This window comes from Lingula anatina, chromosome 6 (genome assembly GCF_051362555.1).
Source record: "Lingula anatina isolate TDL-2025a chromosome 6, LinAna3.0, whole genome shotgun sequence".
NCBI lineage: Eukaryota > Metazoa > Brachiopoda > Lingulata > Lingulida > Lingulidae > Lingula > Lingula anatina.
This window is the reverse complement of record NC_141772.1, coordinates 10,072,699-10,095,861: the sequence shown is the minus strand read 5'-3', so window position 1 is coordinate 10,095,861 and position 23,163 is coordinate 10,072,699. Positions and strand designations below refer to the sequence as shown.

At 34.5% G+C, this 23,163-nt stretch overlaps 1 protein-coding gene across 3 annotated transcripts in view; it reads left to right on the top strand.

Moving 5' to 3' along the window:
- The window catches only part of LOC106162479 (uncharacterized), a 135,701-nt gene that overhangs the window by 48,828 nt on the left and 63,710 nt on the right, over positions 1-23,163 (top strand). For all 3 annotated transcript variants that reach the window (XM_087014717.1, XM_087014716.1, XM_087014718.1), the window contains 4 exons: positions 4,283-4,531; positions 7,102-7,182; positions 7,422-7,487; positions 23,100-23,145. In XM_087014717.1, coding sequence (XP_086870843.1) covers positions 4,283-4,531; positions 7,102-7,182; positions 7,422-7,487; positions 23,100-23,145 — 442 coding nt within the window. The remainder of the gene's footprint in view (positions 1-4,282; positions 4,532-7,101; positions 7,183-7,421; positions 7,488-23,099; positions 23,146-23,163) is intronic.

Here is a 23,163-nt window from a genome sequence, read left to right as displayed (position 1 = left end):
CTTTTCTCATCATCAGAATCTTCCGCGAGAGGATTAGAATCGGCTAATTTTATGAGCTTTTGTCTGTGTTTTACAGACTCCATGACTTCAGCCTACTTTTCTCTACAACTATCAACATCACCTTGTGTTTATTTTTCGTTGCTAATGGTGTTGGAAGCTTCACCAATCTTGAACATAAGAGCACCATTGAACTTAAATTGTTCTTCATTCCCTTTCTTTTTGAACTTTTGAGTTTCTCCAACTAAAATGGACTCCTCTACCCTCAACAAATGTTTTTCTGCCAACTTATTTTGTGTCATTATTTGTCCCATTTCAGCAGAAATGATATCTTTGATTTCAGTCATCATTGCATTCTGAGACTTTGTTATTGCCTCTTGAACTTCAGTTCTTATCTCTTCTCGAAAGTCGGCGTCCATGATTTTTGGGAAAAATGATCCCACTCTTTCACAAGCAGAATAAAAAGTGACCACTATTACCTGTATCCTCCCTTTTATACCAACCACGCCAATCTTCATTGGTCGTGCATTGAACTACTACTCATAACTCTACCTCATTGCATCATCCACCCAAACATCTCCATGTACCTTCTTTTTCATCACAAACCATGAATACAATAATTTTCCGATATACTAATGAAACGCGGAAAATATTAAATCTATGTAGCTATAGACAAAAGAATCTTCAAAAGTCTATTACAATAACATAGCTAATGAAACTGTTCTCTTAAGAGATTATAACAAAAAACAAACATTTTAGGAAAAAAAACCAGGGACTAACTTTGAATGTAAAAATAGATTCATTAACCACTGGTAAGTATGGAAAAATTGTTGTTTACTCCAGGAAAATTCATTTTTTGGCCAGAACAAAGAATTATTACCCCCTTAATGTAGCAGCACATGGGCAAGCAGTGAGTCTTGTATCCTGGTTGGTAAGGTTTGGATATATTGGGTGTGGCCTTTTTGTAGGTTCAGAAATCTAGTAAGGCTGTGTGGACCATTCCTTTTGACACAATATCCTGTCTGACAGTGTGTATTTCCCGCCGTACTGGCACAGGATAACAATAATTTGAAACACTGCTTAACTTAGTTTAGTCTTAGTCTTAGGTCCTCCATTGGATGGCAAACTTTTTCCAACTTTTTAGGTCGGCAACAGCCCTCTCTATCTCCTCCCACCTGATGTTGCCTCTTTGCATATCATTCTGGAAGGTTCTCCTCCATGTTATCCTCAGTCTACCTCGTTTGTGCTTGCCTCCTGGTGGTACCCAAGTCATAGCAGTTTTTGCATGCCTCTCAGTAGGTAGTCGAATGATATGTCCTGCCAATTTTATCCGACGAATGGTGACTGTTTCATGCAATGGTCTTGACTTTGCCTTCCTAAGCATTTCTTCGTTGGTGATATGGTCGCTGTATGAGATCTTCATTATTTTACGCACCGCCAAAAGAAAAAAAATGAACCCTTGCATGCAAAATTTCTTTGCAGGCCTTGTGGAAATTTGGAGACCTTTGGACAGAGCCATATGCTTTAATTTGTCAAAGCCAAACTCCATTCACAAACCTTATTTGAGACCTGAGTTTTTAATTTTAATTTTTTTTTATGTACAGACACAGATGTGTCTGTACATATTGCCATCACCTGCGTCTGTCGTCGCCGTCGCCGTCGCCAATCATGTCGCCGTCGCCGTGCACTTTCAGCGTTAACACCATAAGTGGAAGACAGTTTTACTTTTTGGCTTTATATTTACAGAGCTGACTAATATTCATAAAACGCAGGTCAAGTTCGAAAATCAGCATGATCGGGCCTTTATTGTAGAATTTATGCTGTTTTTTCACTTTTTAGCTTATATGCAACACTGTTAACACATTTCAAGGAAAACCGATAGGCCTGTTGTCATGAAACTCACAGGAGTAATCAATCTTACTAAAACGCAGATCAACTTCAAAAATGGGCATGATCAGGCCACTATTTTAGTAGTTATGCTGTTTTTTCACTTTTCAGCATATATGCAACACTGTTAACACATTTCAAAGAAAACCGATAGGCCTGTTGTCATGAAACTCACAGGAGTAATCAATCTTACTAAAACGCAGGTCAAGTTTGAAAATCTGCATAATCGGGCCATTATTTTATAAGTTATGCTGTTTTTTCACATTTCCTCAGATTCAATTCTTAGGCATGTTAACAGTCTCATTATTGAACTATAAAGATTCGTAAAAGTGTTTGTTTGACATTTCCTGCATCTTTACAACATTGTTAGTTGATTATGTAAAAATGATGGTAAACTTGGTATCATGTATTGTATAATAGAGTTTCAAAAATGGAAATAAACTCATATCATTGCAGTTTGTCAGATTCATTCATTCACTATGTTCAGAAACTCAGAATGGAGGAAATTGGACATTAAACACTGTTCTATTGATATTTTTCCCATGCCATCAATTTTCTTAGTTGATCATGTAAAAATGGCAGTAAACTGTTAATTTTGTTATATGTTAAACAATTGTTAAAAATGGAAAAAAACACATTTCAAGACAGTGCTGTCTTGTTTACATTTTGGCATTTTCAAGTTGTGACTTTGAAGTTCCATGGTCCTGAAGACCTTTGCTTGTCACATTTTCTGAATATCCATGATACTAATATTCTATTATTAAAAATTGATGGTCATTATGCTGTTAAACAATATGTAATATTGCATCAAAATTTGAAGAAACCCCTATTTTGGACACTGCTCCCATGATGACCATTTAAGGAAAACCATGTCACTTACTGTTCTCAGACTTACAGGAAAGAAACATGGGACTAAGATACAGTTTAATTAGGCAATGCAGTCTGTTTGGTAAATTTTTCTGGCAGTTAAACAGTTTTTTGTGAAAATTAAATTTTTCACATATTGGCATTTTCAAGGTGTGACTTTGAAGTTCCATGGTCCTGAAGACCTTTGCTAGTCACATTTTCTGAAAATCCATGATACTAATATTTTATTATTAAACATTAATGGTCATTATGCTGTTAAACATCATGTAATATTGCATCAAAATTTGAAGAAACCCCTATTTTGGACACTGCTCCCATGATGACCATTTAAGGAAAACCATGTCACTTACTGTTCTCAAACTTACAGGAAAGAAACATGGGACTAAGATACAGTTTAATTAGGCAATGCAGTCTGTTTGGTAAATTTTTCTGGCAGTTAAACAGTTTTTTGTGAAAATTTAACTTTTCACTTATTGGCATTTTCAAGGTGTGACTTTGAACCTCCACGGGCTTGAAGACCCATGCTAGTCACATTTTCTGAAAATCCATGATACGTATATTTTATTATTAAAAACTGATGGTCTTCATGCTGTTAAGCATTATGTAATATTGCATCAAAATAGAAGAAAACACAATTTTCGGTGCTGCTGCCATTATGACCATCATGGGAAAACCATTTTACTTATGATTGTCAAACTTTCAAAAAAGAAACACAGGACTAAAATGCAGCTCGAGTTGGAAAAGCAGTCTAATTGGCTTCTTTTTCTGGAAGTTATACATTTTAGTGAAATATTCATTTTTATCATGTTGGCATATTCATTGTGGGACTCCAAGCTCCTATGGACATGAAGCCAAATGGTAATCAAATTGTCTACATGTCCATGCTATTATAGTCAATAATCAAAAATTGGTGATAATTATTCTGTAATTTATTATGTAATGTTACATCATAATTGACAAAAATCTTTTTGCACTGCTACTACAAACATTATGAAAAGAAAACTATTACTTATTATTATTTTCAACTTACAAGTATGATTTTTATGATTGGCATGCAGTTCAAATTAGAAAGCCAGCTCAATTGGGTTATCATTTATTATTGAATTGATGCAGTTTTGTGTGAAATTTTCATTTTTCTCATTCTGGCATTTTCAAAGTGTGAACTTGAACTCCCATGGGCCTGAATCCTTATGCTTGTTACACATTTTACTTACATTGGTATTACCTGTTGAGCATAATTATATTTGATGTTGAATTTGCAGTTAAGCATAATGTACTTTTGCATCAGAATTGACAGTAGCCTATTTTGTGCATTGTTGTTGTCTGCTTTTTGTCTGTACATTTGACAGCTTTGCTGCCTTGTTTTTTTTTTTTTTTTTTTTTTTTTTTTTTTTACAATTTTTTAGAACCTATTTTTACCAAGGCATACCTTTTGATCTAAATATTTAGTCCGTATATGAATCAATATGGTAATGTTTGGTTGGGTTTTTGCAGCAAAACTATAGCTTAAATTGCATCTTTTATGTTTCAGGTCAGTTTTCAGAGGAAATAAATAGGCAAGATCCACTACTGAAAAAAGCATATCAACGAGCATGTACGGATGGCTTTGAAAGAGTGAAGAGGGCAAGGGTGATGCTGCTGGGCCATTACGGTGCAGGTAAAACACACCTGAGAAAGCGGCTACTCGGGAAGGAATATGATGAAGATAAAGATCCAATCACTAATGGTATAGAAACTGATTACGTTCTTGTAAAGGAGAGTTGGAATTCAGATGAAGCTGGTAAGAATAAATGCAGCTTTTCAGAGTTATAAAGTGTTTCAATATTGAAAGTCATTTAAATGTAAATTCTAAATGTATGGCTTGAATATTTATTAATTCTTTTGATTCCACCTTGTTTTTCATTTATTAGTACCACCAGCGTATACGCTGGCGGTACTCATGGTTTTAGTCCCGGCCCGTCTCGTACAGCTCCGCCGGCTCCGCCGGCTCCGCAGTCGGGCGCCGGAAACAAGTCACCGTTACCGCTTCTCCTCCTAGACCGCAAGGACCTGTGTCCCCATCTCTTGGATTTAGGTCACATATAATCTCAACTTGAACCCCCTGGTATTTTTGTCTCAGTTGGTGCATTGGTCTGGGTGTGATGCTCACTGAAATGCACCCTTGTCAAAATTTTTGAAAATTTGATGCTAAATATCTCCCAAACTGAAGGAATTTTGGAAAAAGTTACTATAGAGGTCTGACCAAAAGTCATATATGGAGTTTCCAAATATGCCCTTGGATTTGACATTTGACCTTTATTTCAAGGTCAAACAGGCCAAAATTTTCTAAAAATGGGAATTTTCTGCAAAAAAAGAATTGTTTGTGCCAATTTTCAGAAACTACACAGACCTAAGCTTTCATATTACAGTGAGGGCTACTATTGAGGGACTCCTTTCATCTTCGTGGGTTTGGGGTCAATCGGTGCATTTTCACGGGAGAAGCAGTCATTTGATGCCGAAACTAAAAACTCTGTAATTGTGGAACTGTTTACACTAGAGACGTCTTGTTTTTTGCATGAAGTACAGCTTGTCAAGCACAATACTAAAGGTGGTGTCCATTTTCTTATTTTCCATACGGTTTAGGAGTTGCACTTTATTAAATAGTACAACAATGCAATATTCAGTAGTTAACATAAAATGAAAAAATACTCCCAAAATTAGCAGAGATACGCCCAAAGAATTTGAATAGGAAGTCATTAACTAGCAATCTAACTGTGACCTTGATATTGACCTTTGACCTACTTTTCATGATGAACTTCACTTTGCAAGTTTTCTGGTCCTTATATTTTCTTTCTCTTTTAACTCCAAACCTGGCAGAGATAGGTCCATAGTTACTATTTAAGTTGAATAGGAAGTCATATACTGGCAATCTAAATGTGACCTTGAAATTGACCTTTGACCTACTTTTTATCATGAACTGAACTTTGCAAATTTTGGTTCCCTTTTATCTCAAAAACTGGCAGAGATAGGTCCATAATTACTATTGAACTTGAATAGGAAGTCATATACTGGCAATCTTACTGTGACCTTGAAATTGACCTTTGACCTACTTTTCACCATGAACTGAACTTTGCAAATTTTGCTTCCCTTTTATCTCCAAAACTGGCAGAGATAGGTCCATAGTTTTTATTGAACTTGAATAGGAAGTCATATACTGGCACATATTGGTGGTGAAAGCAAAATGTGCAGTACTGGTAATGGATAATAAATTTTGAACTCCGGAAAAATAAAACATAAGGCTTGGCAAAGCAGACAACTTGTGGTCAAAAATGATATTATTTCATCAAATTTGAACATCTGGAACTTCAGAGCACCTCTTATTTCAAGAATTTTGACCAAAATGACCTTTTCTTTATTTTAATTAATTTTTTCTGTAGGAAATTTATGGCACATTATGGTAACTCCAAAATTAAAACATTTAGTCCCTTATATCTCCAAAACTGGCAGAGATAGGTCCATAGTTACTATTGAACTTGAATAGGAAGTCATATACTGGCAATTTTACTGTGACCTTGAAATTGACCTTTGACCTACTTTTCACCATGAACTGAACTTCGCATATTTTTCTTCCCTTTTATCTACAAAACTGGCAGAGATAGGTCCATAGTTACTATTGAACTTGAATAGGAAGTCAGAGATAGGTCCATAGTTTCTATTGAACTTGCATGGAAAGTTATATACTGGCAATCTAAGTGTGACCTTGAAATTGACCTTTGACCTACTTTTTATCATGAATTGAACTTTGCAAATTTTGGTTCCCTTTTATCTCCAAAACTGGCAGAGGAAGGTCCATAGTTTCTATTGAACTTGCATGGAAAGTCATATACTGGCAATCTAAATGTGACCTTGAAATTGACCTTTGACCTACTTTTCACTATGAACTGAACTTTGCAAATTTCTTTCTCTTTTAACTCCAAACCTGGCAGAAATAGGTCCATAGTTACCATTAAAGTTGAATAGGAAGTCATATACTGGCAATTTACTGTGACCTTGAAATTGACCTTTGACCTACCTTACGATGAACTTAACTTTGATTGTACCATTTTAAGTTATATATATTTTTTGCTTATTTTGAAAATTCTTGTTGATTGCATTTTTACAGCTTGTCAAGCATAAGACTGGTGGCTGTGTCCCTTCTTTTGTGTATGTGGGGGTCTATACGAATGCGCTTGCTCCAGCTGGTGGTACAATATTCGGAGGCGGTATCGCCTCTCTGATCCTCTAGTTTGCATCTTGGTGGATCACTTTGGTCCCTTTGAACAGAAAATGTGTATTTCTTGACAAATAATAAAATGATGTTTTAATCTTTAGAGTGTCATGGGCCAGCAATATCACATTTGCTTGCTGTTAACACAAGAAAGATACATGAGGAAATTCGGGCAAGCCTTGCAGGTAATTCTTATGTGTGCACAACTAACTACTAGCAATATAGAACTAGAACATGTATACGTAATAGTATTGTCATAATCAACTGCAGATACAATAATTATTGCTTATTTGAAGTGAGAAAAAATCAATCAAAATACAGAAAAAATATGTGAGATAATATAATAAATACTATAAAATGCATATTCTTAGAATCATTTTAATAAACATTAAATTAATTTGAATTTTTAAATAAATTACTGTAGAGTTACAAACCTTGGGCCATGATGTGGAGGCATCTAATGTACCAACATCAAAGAAAGAGAAGAAATGTAAGTACTGTGACACTAATGGTATAAAACTTGCAGGAACATAAGTTTGCCAAGTCAGTAGTTCATATACATGTGATAAAAAAGGAAATAAAAAAGGTAGGAAACAAGAAACAAAGAAAAACTAGAGGATCAGAGAGGCGATACCGCCTCCGAATATTGTACCACCAGCTGGAGCAAGCGCATTCGTATAGACCCCCACATACACAAAATAAGGGACACAGCCACCAGTCTTATAATTGACAAGCTATAAAAATGCAATCAACAAGAATTTTCAAAATACGCAAAAAATATATATAACTTAAAATGGTACAATCAAAGTTAAGTTCATCGTAAGGTAGGTCAAAGGTCAATTTCAAGGTCACAGTAAATTGCCAGTATATGACTTCCTATTCAACTTCAATAGTAACTATGGACCTATCTCTGCCAGGTTTGGAGTTAAAAGAGAAAGAAATTAGCAGAGTTCAGGGGCCGTATTCTCGAAAAGTTGTAACTTACAAATTCTTGTAACTTTTCACGTAAGTCCGATAGTTCACGTAAGTTGGTATTCTCGAAGGTTTGTAAGTTACAAAGTCTTGTAAATATGCACGTAAATTTACAACTGCCTCCGACCTGTTGTAAGTCGCCTCAAAAAGTTGTACGCATGCGCATTTGGTGAAAAGTCGGGGAGAAAGTGTTGTCTGCGGGAATTTTATGCTCGTGTTTATTGTCGGATATTTTTGACAGCAAGTAAAATTATTTAACTTTGGATGTATTATTATCAGCGAGAAAGGTTCGCCTTTCGGATATTTCAGGTTAGTTGCCTAAAGTTAACGATTTAGATGAGAACAATACGTTTCTGTCGATCGCGCAATGGCAACATGGCAGTTTGGTAGGGTGTCCGAATTTTTAAATTAAAACGAAAACTAACATTTTTTAAAGCACGTGAAATAACTATAAGTGTTGTGAGAAAGCCAAGTTAATAAGCTTTTTGGCGATATAAAGCACTTAAGTTGTTACTAAAAATTAATCAATTGAGCCGCGGCTTAATTTCAGATTTTGAATCTTCCGACTTTTTTAGGATGAAGATACATGTTTAGTCAGTGAATAAATCAAAATTATACCAAAACACCAAGTTTAATAGATGGAGTTTTGTTCGGAAGAAAATTATCTTTCAACTGATGTATAATGTTTACTGTCATTGTATTATTTACAGAAATTCTGTGAGATTTTTTCGTGAAGGTGTGTCTGAAAATCGCCATTTTTATCGGCAATTCATTGACTCAGGTTCTTACGTCTCTATTCCATACATGTGGTGGAGAAAATATCTGTCTTCCACATCACAAAAAAGTACATTTCAAATGCTTTAAAATGATATGCTGCACACTATGTATCAAAAAAGTATCGAAAGGCTGCCAAAGGAATAGAAAGGTGTAGATAAAATGTTGCAAATGTTGACCCCCTTTCCAGCGACGTGGTGACCTCGATCAGCTGATGGCTGCATTAAAAAATATGTGCAAGTTTCATTAACTTTATTTTGTAGGTTTTGTAAATAATAATGAATTGGGAGCATTCAGTGATGATTATAATGTCTTATCATCTACTTTCGAATGATTTTAGATATTTAAACAGCATTTTAACTAATTTAAAAGGCTCGGTTTATCCATTTAAATAAAGGATATCCAGTTCAAATAATGAGGTAATCATCACTGATGGAAAAAACAAATGACTTAAACTGTTTTAAATACCAAAAAAAGACTTACTAGTAATGTGTGAGTTAGTAAAAGATTGTAAATATTGGCATTTTTGATAGTATTCCACTTATGGCTTTCCTTACATAACATTGTACTTATTACACAGTTACAGAGTAAGTTCTAATTTTCTAATTTAGAGTAAACTGACACTTGCTTAGGTTGCACTTTGATCATAACCATTGTAGCTGTTTTCTTGCTACTGTTTCATTTTGAAATTGATTCATACTGCAAAATATAATTCCTGCATAGTCCCATCTACTTGCTGCAGTGTTAAGATAAGGGAAAATAAAACCAGTATATACCATAATTTTAATTAAAATAAGAAAAAACCTTCTTGCCAAAGAAATAAGTATATTTCATTATTTAAGTTCCTCATAGAATACAAATGTTTAGTCTTGTTACAATAATAATGAATATAAAATGATTATTTATTTCATCATAAATAATAACAGTAATAATAACTGAAAGTTTAAATGCATATCATTTTTTTTTCTGTATTTTCTCCTTTATGATATATTGCTCATAAGGAATTATTTTGGGTTTTGTTTTGGATAAAGAAGTATTTTGTATTTCTTATCACAATTGTTATGACTGAAACTAAAATTGCATGCACTGTACAGTGAATTTCCTTCTATTTTCAGGAAACTGGTTTGTTTAATTTGAGTAAACAAATAGAAACATCTTATAATTCGCAATGAAATATATTTTAACCGTGGCTTGTACTTTTTAGTCACAAAACAGATTTTCTTTTCTTTTTTTCTTAAGTCAGTTTTAGGGATAATCATTGCCTTTCACCTTTTATTTCAATTTTTTGTGAGTTATCATGGATGTTTGTGTAACTTTCTATGATTAAAGTGTGCAATGTCAAGGTTCATACATGAACACTAATAACAAATTCAAGGATTTAATAAGAATTTTGAGACTAATTCAATTGCTTTTCAATGACTCTTTTAATGCAAATGAGGGCAATGTAAAGTCACTCATAAGTTTCTATAACAAAGAAAAGAGGAAGTAATATATCATTTAAATTAAATTTTATACACACTGGTGATGAAACATTAAAAAAATAGAAATTAAATAATGTCCAAAAAGGAATATCTCCCCTTCCTGTGAATAACTACCTTCATGCATCCAGGTTTAAAACTAAATTCAAGCACATTTCAAGGTTCAAAATGATTGAATACACCTAAAATGAAATAATTTTGGATGTACCCAGCAACAGATTCATATTTCATGAATGTTTACTGTGTCACCCACACGTTTTATGCACACACACTACATATGAATCTTTGTCAAGATTTGTAAGTCTCAGCTGCAGTGAAATAAAACAAGAACACAGGCACTTGTAAAGAATTTACATCTCATATGAGAACTGTTGGTGAAAAAATCCAGAAGGAAAGAATATTTTTTTTAGTTTTCAGTGAGTGTAAATAAGTAGATATGATATGAAACAAAAAATACCTGAAATTATTGAAAATGTGACTGAGTAATCAGTGACCAAATTTATTATTATTATTATTATTATTATTATTATTAGTAGTAGTAGTATTATTATTATATTTTTATTTATTTATTTACAAAATCCTTTATTTTCATTTTTTTACTGCTTATGCTAGCCAACCTGTAGGTACATGTTCATTTGTACCAGTACAATGTGCATTTCTTACTGACATGAAAAAAAAATACTCACTCTTTATGGTAACAACAAAGATGTACTGGAAAAATATTTTCACTTTTATACCAACACCCATTAATTAATCACAATTATAAGTTTTATTAAAAAATAACATGTCCATATTAAATTGAATGTCATTTTTGAAATATTGGGCCAACTTATTTGTGTTAATTAATTTGTGTTATTATTTGTGGCTTACCATGAAAAAAACATTTACTAACTCTTCATCATAAAAAAATCACAGCAAACGTGAATAGAAAAACAAATATACTCACTCATATTTAATAACAAAGTTTATATATTAAAATAAAAATTACACTTTTATATCTAACTGAATGGCATATATAGAGAGGAATTGTGTGAACTTATTAGTATGGCTTTGGTATCCTAAGACAGCATGAAATCCAAGCAAGTATCAAATTTGAACAATGTGGTGAGTGTTTATTATAAGCTACTTACTGTAGGATATATTCACACCCGTTTTCATTGTAAATTTAATGAAATAAAGCGCTTTTTGCTAGCGGCAAACTTGGGGAATCCCAGCTGGGGGAATCCCACAAGAGGAGCCAAGTCCGATTTCTGAGCTCGCATGTCGGAGGAAGCACATTCAAAATGAGTGAATTTTCCGACGAAAACTTGTAAGAAAATTTTAAAAAACGTCTTTATGAATGATTCTCAATACATTTCAACAGACTTTTATGTCTAGATAAGCGTTTTATCGCCGCAAAGCACGGCAGTGAAATACGTCGATGCGGGTTATTCATGGACCAAACGTCACTTCCGGAAAGTTACGTGAAAAGTTACAAGAGTTTGTAAGTCCGAGACTTACAAGAGTTTTGAGAATACCGTGTAAGTCTAAGATACAAATTCACGTAAATAGTTACAAATTGTTGTAAGTTACAAAGTTTTGAGAATACGGCCCCAGTTCATGATTATAAGTAGGTCAAAGGTCAATTTCAAGGTCACACTTAGATTGCCAGTATATGACTTCCTATTCAAGTTCAATAGTAACTATGGACCTATCTCGCTAGTTTTGGAAATAAAAGGGAACCAAAATTTGCAAAGTTCAATTCATGATAAAAAGTAGGTCAAAGGTCAATTTCAAGGTCACATTTAGATTGCCAGTATATGACTTCCTATTCAAGTTCAAAAGTAACTATAGACCTATCTCTGCCAGTTTTGGAGATAAAAGGGAAGCAAAATTTCCAAAGTTCAGTTCATGATGAAAAGTAGGTCAAAGGTCAATTTCAAGGTCACAGAAAGATTGCCAGTATATGACTTCCTATTCAAGTTCAATAGTAACTATGGACCTATCTCTGCCAGTTTTGGAGATAAAAGGGAACCAAAATTTGCAAAGTTTAATTCATGATAAAAAGTAGGTCAAAGGTCAATTTCAAGGTCACATTTAGATTGCCAGTATATGACTTCCTATTCAAGTTCAACAGTAACTATGGACCTATCTCTGCCAGTTTTGGAGATAAAAGGGAAGCAAAATTTGCAAAGTTCAGTTCATGGTGAAAAGTAGGTCAAAGGTCAATTTCAAGGTCACATTTAGATTGCCAGTATATGACTTCATATTCAAGTTCAATAGAAACTATGGACCTATCTCTGCCAGTTTTGGAGATAAAAGGGAGGCAAAATTTGCAAAGTTCAGTTCATGGTGAAAAGTAGGTCAAAGGTCAATTTTAAGGTCACATTTAGATTGCCAGTATATGATTTCCTATTCAAGTTCAATAGTAACTATGGACCTATCTCTGCCATTTTGGAGATAAAAGGGAAGCAAAATTTGCAAAGTTCAATTTATGGTGAAAAGTAGGTCAAAGGTCAATTTCAAGGTCACAGTAAGATTGCCAGTATATGACTTCCTATTCAACTTCAATAGTAACTATGGACCTATCTCTGCCAGTTTTGGAGATATAAGGGACTAAATGTTATAATTTCGGAGTTACCTTAATGTGCCATAAATTTCCTACAGAAAAAATTAATTAAAATAAAGAAAAGGTCATTTTGGTCAAAATTCTTGAAATGGGAGGTGCTCTGAAGTTCCAGAAGTTCAAATTTGATGAAATAATGTCATTTTTGACCACAAGTTGTCTGCTTTGCCAAGCCTTATGGATTATTGTACCACCAGCGTTAGCGCTGGCGGTACACATGGTTTCGGTCTCGTCCGGATCGTTCCGCCGGCTCCGCCGGCTCCGCCGGACGGCTACCGTTACCGCTTCTCCTCCTAGACGGTAAGGCCCCCCATACCCATCTCATGGATTTAGGTCACCTATAATCTCAACTCGTTCCACGTAAAATTTGGGCTTTGTCGGTATTGGGGTCTGGGTGTGGCACTCATTGCAATGCACCCTTGTCTAAAAATGGCAAAATTAAATGCTAATTATCTACCCTACGGAAGGAGTTATGGGAAAAATTTCTATAGACGGCTTTCCAAAAGTCATATGTGTAGATTTCAAATATATCCTTGGATTTGACCTTTGACCTTTACTTCAAGGTCAAATGGGCCAAAATTTTCAAAAAAATGAAATTTTTTACGAAAAAAAATTTTTTTGCCCTGTTATTCAGACACCACACAGACTTAACCAATAATATTATTGGAAAGTGTTACCCTTCAGGTCATCTTTCATCTCCATGAATTTGGGGTCAATCGGTGCATTTTCACGGGAGTAGCGGCCATAAGATACCAAAACTGAAAACTGTCTCTAATTCGGGAACCGTTAATGCTAGAGACCCATTCTTTTTTGCATTTTGTAGAGCATGTAAAGCCCAACACTGGAGGTGGTCTCGGTTTTTTTGTATTCCATACGGTTTTCGAGTTACGCTGTATCAAAAAGTACATATTGGTGGTAAAAGCAAAATGTGCAGTACGGTAATGGATAATAAATTTTGAACTCTGGAAAAATAAAACATTAGGCTTGGCAAAGCAGACAACTTGTGTTCAAAAATGACATAATTTCATCAAATTTGAACTTCTGAAACTTCAGAGCACCTCCTATTTCAAGAATTTTGACCAAAATGACATTTTCTTTATTTTAATTAATTTTTTTTGTACGAAATTTAAGGCACATTATGGTAACTCCAAAATTATAGCATTTAGTCCCTTATATCTCCAAAACTGGCAGAGATAGGTCTATAGTTACTATTGAAGTTGGATAGGAAGTCATATACTGGCAATCTATATGTGACCTTAAAATTGACCTTTGACCTACTTTTCACCATGAACTGAACTTTGCAAATTTTTCTTCCCTTTTATCTCCAAAACTGGCAGAGATAGGCCCATAGTTACTATTGAACTTGAATAGGAAGTCATATACTGGCAATCTATATGTGACCTTAAAATTGACCTTTGACCTACTTTTCACCATAAACTGAACTTTGCAAATTTTGCTTTCCTTTTATCTCCAAAACTGGCTGAGATAGGTCCGTAGTTACTATTGAACTTGAATAGGAAGTCATATACTGGCAATCTAAATGTGACCTTAAAATTGACCTTTGACCTACTTTTCACCATAAACTGAACTTTGCAAAATTTGCTTCCGTTTTATCTCCAAAACTGGCAGAGATAGGTCCATAGTTACTATTGAACTTGAATAGGAAGTCATATACTGGCAATCTAAATGTGACCTTAAAATTGACCTTTGACCTACTTTTCACCATGAACTGAACTTTGCAAATTTTGCTTCCCTTTTATCTCCAAAACTGGCAGAGATAGGTCCATAGTTACTACTGAACTTGAATAGGAAGTCATATACTGGCAATTAAATGTGACCTTAAAATTGACCTTTGACCTACTTTTCACCATGAACTGAACTTTGCATGTAAAGCCCAATACTGGAGGTGGTCTCGGGTTTTTTTGTATTCCATACGGTTTTCGAGTTACGCTGTATCAAAAAGTACATATTGGTGGTAAAAGCAAAATGTGCAGTACGGTAATGGATAATAAATTTTGAACTCTGGAAAAATAAAACATAAGGCTTGGCAAAGCAGACAATGTGTTCAAAAATGACATTATTTCATCAAACTTGAACTTCTGAAACTTCAGAGCACCTCCTATTTCAAGAATTTTGACCAAAATGACATTTTCTTTATTTTAATTAATTTTTTCTGTACGAAATTTAAGGCACATTATGGTAACTCCAAAATTATAACATTTAGTCCCTTATATCTCCAAAACTGGCAGAGATAGGTCCATAGTTACTATTGAACTTGAATAGGAAGTCATATACTGGCAATCTAAATGTGACCTTAAAATTGACCTTTGACCTACTTTTCACCATGAACTGAACTTTGCAAATTTTGCTTCCCTTTTATCTCCAAAACTGGCAGAGATAGGTCCATAGTTACTATTGAACTTGAATAGGAAGTCATATACTGGCAATCTAAATGTGACCTTAAAATTGACCTTTGACCTACTTTTCACCATGAACTGAACTTTGCATGTAAAGCCTAATACTGGAGGTGGTCTCGGTTTTTTTGTATTCCATACGGTTTTCGAGTTACGCTGTATCAAAAAGTACATATTGGTGGTAAAAGCAAAATGTGCAGTACGGTAATGGATAATAAATTTTGAACTCTGGAAAAATAAAACATAAGGCTTGGCAAAGCAGACAACTTGTGTTCAAAAATGATATTATTTCATCAAACTTGAACTTCTGAAACTTCAGAGCACCTCCTATTTCAAGAATTTTGACCAAAATGACATTTTCTTTATTTTAATTAATTTTTTCTGTACGAAATTTAAGGCACATTATGGTAACTCCAAAATTATAACATTTAGTCCCTTATATCTCCAAAACTGGCAGAGATAGGTTCATAGTTACTATTGAACTTGAATAGGAAGTCATATACTGGCAATCTAAATGTGACCTTAAAATTGACCTTTGACCTACTTTTCACCATGAACTGAACTTTGCAAATTTTGCTTCCCTTTTATCTCCAAAACTGGCAGAGATAGGTCCATAGTTACTATTGAACTTGAATAGGAAGTCATATACTGGCAATATAAATGTGACCTTAAAATTGACCTTTGACCTACTTTTCACCATGAACTGATAGGTCCATAGTTACTATTGAACTTGAATAGGAAGTCATATACTGGCAATCTAAATGTGACCTTAAAATTGACCTTTGACCTACTTTTCACCATGAACTGAACTTTGCAAATTTTGCTTCCCTTTTATCTCCAAAACTGGCAGAGATAGGTCCATAGTTACTACTGAACTTGAATAGGAAGTCATATACTGGCAATTAAATGTGACCTTAAAATTGACCTTTGACCTACTTTTCACCATGAACTGAACTTTGCATGTAAAGCCCAATACTGGAGGTGGTCTCGGGTTTTTTTGTATTCCATACGGTTTTCGAGTTACGCTGTATCAAAAAGTACATATTGGTGGTAAAAGCAAAATGTGCAGTACGGTAATGGATAATAAATTTTGAACTCTGGAAAAATAAAACATAAGGCTTGGCAAAGCAGACAACTTGTGTTCAAAAATGACATTATTTCATCAAACTTGAACTTCTGAAACTTCAGAGCACCTCCTATTTCAAGAATTTTGACCAAAATGACATTTTCTTTATTTTAATTAATTTTTTCTGTACGAAATTTAAGGCACATTATGGTAACTCCAAAATTATAACATTTAGTCCCTTATATCTCCAAAACTGGCAGTGATAGGTTCATAGTTACTATTGAACTTGAATAGGAAGTCATATACTGGCAATCTAAATGTGACCTTAAAATTGACCTTTGACCTACTTTTCACCATGAACTGAACTTTGCAAATTTTGCTTCCCTTTTATCTCCAAAACTGGCAGAGATAGGTCCATAGTTACTATTGAAATTGAATAGGAAGTCATATACTGGCAATCTAAATGTGACCTTAAAATTGACCTTTGACCTACTTTTCACCATGAACTGAACTTTGCAAATTTTGCTTCCCTTTTATCTCCAAAACTGGCAGAGATAGGTCCATAGTTACTATTGAAATTGAATAGGAAGTCATATACTGGCAATCTAAATGTGACCTTAAAATTGACCTTTGACCTACTTTTCACCATGAACTGAACTTTGCAAATTTTGCTTCCCTTTTATCTCCAAAACTGGCAGAGATAGGTCCATAGTTACTATTGAACTTGAATAGGAAGTCATATACTGGCAATCTAAATGTGACTTTAAAATTGACCTTTGACCTACTTTTCACCATGAACTGAACTTTGCAAATTTTGCTTCCCTTTTATCTCCAAAACTGGCAGAGATAGGTCCATAGTTACTATTGAACTTGAATAGGAAGTCATATACTGGCAATCTAAATGTGACCTTAAAATTGACCTTTGACCTACTTTTCACCATGAACTTAACTTTGCAAATTTTGCTTCCCTTTTATCTCCAAAACTGGCAGAGATAGGTCCATAGTTACTATTGAACTTGAATAGGAAGTCATATACTGGCAATCTAAATGTGACCTTAAAATTGACCTTTGACCTACTTTTCACCATGAACTGAACTTTGCAAATTTTGCTTCCCTTTTATCTCCAAAACTGGCAGAGATAGGTCCATAGTTACTATTGAACTTGAATAGGAAGTCATATACTGGCAATATAAATGTGACCTTAAAATTGACCTTTGACCTACTTTTCACCATGAACTGATAGGTCCATAGTTACTATTGAACTTGAATAGGAAGTCATATACTGGCAATCTAAATGTGACCTTAAAATTGACCTTTGACCTACTTTTCACCATGAACTGAACTTTGCATGTAAAGCCCAATACTGGAGGTGGTCTCGGTTTTTTGTATTCCATACGGTTTTCGAGTTACGCTGTATCAAAAAGTACATATTGGTGGTAAAAGCAAAATGTGCAGTACGGTAATGGATAATAAATTTTGAACTCTGGAAAAATAAAACATAAGGCTTGGCAAAGCAGACAACTTGTGTTCAAAAATGACATTATTTCATCAAACTTGAACTTCTGAAACTTCAGAGCACCTCCTATTTCAAGAATTTTGACCAAAATGACATTTTCTTTATTTTAATTAATTTTTTCTGTACGAAATTTAAGGCACATTATGGTAACTCCAAAATAATAACATTTAGTCCCTTATATCTCCAAAATAGCAGAGATACATCCATAGTTACTATTGAACTTGAATAGGAAGTCATATACTGGCAATATAAATGTGACCTTAATATTGACCTTTGACCTACTTTTCACCATGAACTGAACTTTGCAAATTTTGCTTTCCTTTTATCTCCAAAACTGGCAGAGATAGGTCCATCGTTACTATTGAACTTGAATAGAAAGTCATATACTGGCAATCTAAATGTGACCTTGAAATTGACCTTTGACCTACTTTTCACCATGAACTGAATTTTGCAAATTTTGCTTCCGTTTTATCTCCAAAACTGACAGAGATAGGTCCATAGTTATTATTAAACTTGAATAGGAAGTCCTATACTGGCAATATAAGTGTGACCTTGAAATTGACCTTTGACCTACTTTTTATCATGAACTGAACTTTTTTTCTCTTTTAACTTCAAACTTGACAGAGATAGGTTCATAGTTATTCTTGAACTTGAATATGAAGTCATATACTGGCAATTTACTGTGACCTTGAAATTGACCCTTGACCTACCTTACGAAGAACTTAAATTTGATTGTACCATATATGTTTTTTGCAATAGTTTAAAAATTCTTGTTGATTGCATTTTTACAGCTTGTCAAGCACAAAACTGGTGGCTGTGTCCCTTATTTTGTGTATGTGGGGGTCTATACGAATGCGCTTGCTCCAGCTGGTGGTACAATATTCGGAGGCGGTATCGCCTCTCTGATCCTCTAGTTTTTCCAGAGTTCAAAATTTATTATCCATTACCGTACTGCACATTTTGCTTTCACCACCAATATGTACTTTTTGGTACAGCGTAACTCAAAAACCGTATGGAATACAAAAAAACGGAGACCACCTCCAGTGTTGGGCTTTACATGCTCTACAAAATGCAAAAAAGAATGGGTCTCTAGCATTAACGGTTCCCGAATTAGAGACAGTTTTCAGTTTCGGTATCTTATGGCCGCTACACCCGTGAAAATGCACCGTTTGACCCCAAATTCACACAGATGAAAGATGACCTGAAGGGTAACATTTTCCAATAATATTATTGGTTAAGTCTGTGTGGTGTCTGAATAACAGCGCACATAAATTTTTTTTCGTAAAAAAATTCATTTTTTTGAAAATTTTTGCCCGTTTGACCTTGAAATAAAGGTCAAAGGTCAAATCCAAGGGCATATTTGAAATCTACACATATGACTTTTGGAAAGCCGTCTGTAGAAATTTTTCCCATAATTCCTTCCGTAGGGTAGATAATTAGCATTTAATTTTGCCATTTTTGGACAAGGGTGCATTGCAATGAGTGCCACACCTAGACCCCAATACCGACAAAGCCCAAATTTTACGTGGAACGAGTTGAGATTATAGGTGACCTAAATCCAAGAGATGGGTATGGGGGCCCTTACCGTCTAGGAGGAGAAGCGGTAACGGTAACATGGCGGCGGAGCCGGCGGAGTCGCAGGAGCCGGCGGAGCCGGCGGAACAGACCGGACGGGACTAAAACCATGTATACCGCCAGCGCTAACGCTGGTGGTACAATTAAATTAATCAAACCATATGTTTATAAGTATTCAATTACGTTAAAGTTTTCTTTCTTTAAAGTAGGATATAATATCAAAACAACAGTCTAGGTAAAAATTTTAGAGTGATCAATAATGTTATGTTGAAGTGCTCTGTAGCAGAACTTCAATTGTAATGGTCTCTTCGTGGATCAAATGCCAATTTAAAATTATCTTTAGTTTGTGGCAGTTACCGTTTAATTTATCTTTCTATGTACAGACACAGATATGTCTGTACATACAGCTGTCACATGCGTCTGTCATTGTCGACATCATGGGCATCGACGTCAATGTGCACTTCCGCTGATAACACAAGAAGTGGAAAACCTTTTTACCTTTTGGCATGAAACTTACAGAACTGATGAATGTTCAAGTTTGCAAATCAGCATGATCAAGCCATTTTCTTAAAAGTTATGCTGTTTTTTATTATTATTATTTTTTTATTTTTTTTCAGCATATATGTTTCACAGTCAGAAACAACAACTAGAGATCTCCTCGGTTAGAGCCCTTTATTCTTCACCCTCACCTGCTGGTAGCCCAGCTTCTTATACATCACATATGAGGAAATATTTTTGTATTCCGAATCTTTAATTGCTACCTTCTCTTAGCAAGTATTGTTACCTTCTGTTAGCATGTACTGTTTTACAACATTAATTATGCATAAGCAAGGTTACACATTAATTATACATACGGTAATTATGCATAAGGAAAGTTACACATTAATTATTTATAAAGGAGCATGACAGGGCTCCCCCCGGCACTTAGGTTTTTGTGCCCCGAAACTAACACTATACAATACAATGCACTACATTACTATGTGATTTATGACAAATACAATACAGTATAACGAGATATTATATAATCAATGCAGTAACTATCATTCAACACATAACACTACAGTGCAATACACTATGAAAGACTATAAACAATGCACTAAATTACTGTATAATTTATGAAAAATAGAATACAGTACAAAAGATATTATATAAACAATGCAGTTACTATCATTCAACACATTACACTACCATACAATACACTATGAAGACTATAAGATGATAGGTTATATCATAATATGCATCTTATTAATATCTAAATAAATACAGAGGAGGATCCTGAGACTCCGGGATTGACAGAGAGGCAATGTCCGGGCAAGCGGAATTATCTATCTCGTATGGATGAATGCTTTCTAATATTTACAAGAAAATTAATTATATATTTATATACATGGTACACACAATACAGGCGGTTAAAACAGAATCAATTTTTGTGGATTGGTATGTAGTGAATGTAGCCATGGTGTAAGGCTACCAAATGGGTATCGAACGGTTTTTGGGTGATGTTCTTTAAGCTCCATTGGGTAAGTACACCGAGTTCTATTGATGTGGGGAGGGTGAAGCCGAACCCAGTTGTCACATTGGTCAATGGACATCACCCCACGCAATATCTAATTTAGGTCTAAGTGTAGAGATCTCCTCGGTTAGAGCCCTTTATTCTTCACCCTCACCTGCTGGTAGCCCAGCTTCTTATACATCACATATGAGGAAATATTTTTGTATTCCGAATCTTTAATTGTTACCTTCTCTTAGCAAGTATTGTTACCTTCTCTTAGCATGTACTGTTTTACAACATTAATTATGCATAAGCAAGGTTACACATAAATTATTTATAAAGGAGCATGACATATGCAACAGCGATAACATGATAATTGGCATTTTCAAGGTTTGACTTTGAACCTCCATGGGCTTGAGGACTTCTGCTAGTCACATTTTCTGAATATCGATGCTAATTTAATTTTAATATTAAAAATTGATGGCCATTATGCTGTTTAGAATTATGTAATGTTGCATCAAAAATGACAAAAATGCTATTTTGGACACTGCCGCCATGATGACCATTAAGGGAAAACCATGTTACTCAAGATTCTCAAATATTCTGAAAATATTCATGGGCCTCATGTGTAGCTTGAGTTGAAAAAACAATGTGATCGTATTCTTTTTTCTGGAAGCTCTTTAGTTCTTTGTGAATTTTTTATTTTTCACATATTGGGATTTTCACTGTGGGACAACAGACATTAAGCGGAATGGTATTTACATTTTCTGAAAGTCAGTGTTTTCTATAGAAGGTAATTAAAAATTGGTGTTGATTATGCTGTTAATCATTATGTAATATTGCATTAAAATTGTTAAAAAACCTACTTTGTGCACTGCCACCTCAAATGTTGTGAAAGGAAAACTGTGTTACTTATTATTTTGTAACTTAAAAGAATGGTTCATAGATTGATATAGAGGTCAAATTGGAAAACCAGTTTCATTGGGTTATTATTTTTCTTAAATGTATGAAATTTTCATTTTCTATTTCTGGCACTTTCAAAGTATGCACTTGAATTTTCATGGGCCTGAAGCCTTATATGTTAGTTACAAATTTTACATACATCGAAAATTTGATGTTAACTTTGCTTAAAGTCATAATAACTCTTCATTTTGGCCAAAAATTGGATTTTCCTGGCGTAAACGGCAATTTTCCGGTACTTACCAATGGTCAACGACCCCATTCCTGCATTCAAAGTTAGTCCAGGGTTTTTTTCCTAAACGCTTGGTTTTTTGTTAAAATCTCTGAGTGACTGAGCACTCTCACATTGCAAGTCACGCGATATTGAGCGGGGTTTTCTGATGACCTACTTAAAACCGCGAGAAAAGCAGACAACAACAACACTTTATTACAATAAAATAAGATTCATACAATATAATCGTCTTATTGCTCAGAATGCATTTATATCTACAATGTGTGCAGTTCTGGGCTTTTTATCATCCGACACACTGTACAAAAACTCGCAACTTATGTCCGAGGATTGTGTCATGCGCTTGCTATATCTTATCCCGCCACATGTTAATTTGGTCTCGAATGCACGTGAGAATCCGCGTGATGCGCCAACATCCTTGGCAATGGATGCCTTGACGACCGGGAAGAAAGGCAACAAAAGCCCTATTGACAAGGACAGTTATTAGTTTTACTACAATAACAGCCGTTTTATTGGTGAAATGCAATATAATATATTTCCATGTGTTGTTTAGAATGTATTTCTTGCGGAATTTTGAATCTCAAAGGAAGAGTTATTATTGCTTTAATCGTAATGTATTTTTGCATCAGAATTGACAGTTAGCTATTTTGTGCATTATTTTTTTCTGCTTTTTGTCTGTACATTTGACAGCTTTGCTGCCTTGTTACTGTGTTTTGTCTTTGTTACTTGTTTAGACAAAAGACATGTTTTCTACAGAGCTGTAAGTACGTACTATGTTAACACTCATTACATGTGGTATGTCTTTTGATCTTGGTTCCAGTTTGGTATGGACCAGATAGCGCAACTGTGTATGTGGAACAACAACACAATATTCACATGTTCATTACATTAAACTTTACTTAACATCAGAACCATTATAACCAATGCCTCATGGGAAGGATCACAATGTCAGAGGTCATGGTCTCAAGCAACATAATCATCAGCAATGTCTAACTGTAGTTTGTCTTTAATTTTCTTACAGATGACAGCAGCAGCATAGAGACACAAGAAAAGAGTCTTTTGAGAAGGTAAAGTATTTTAAAAAA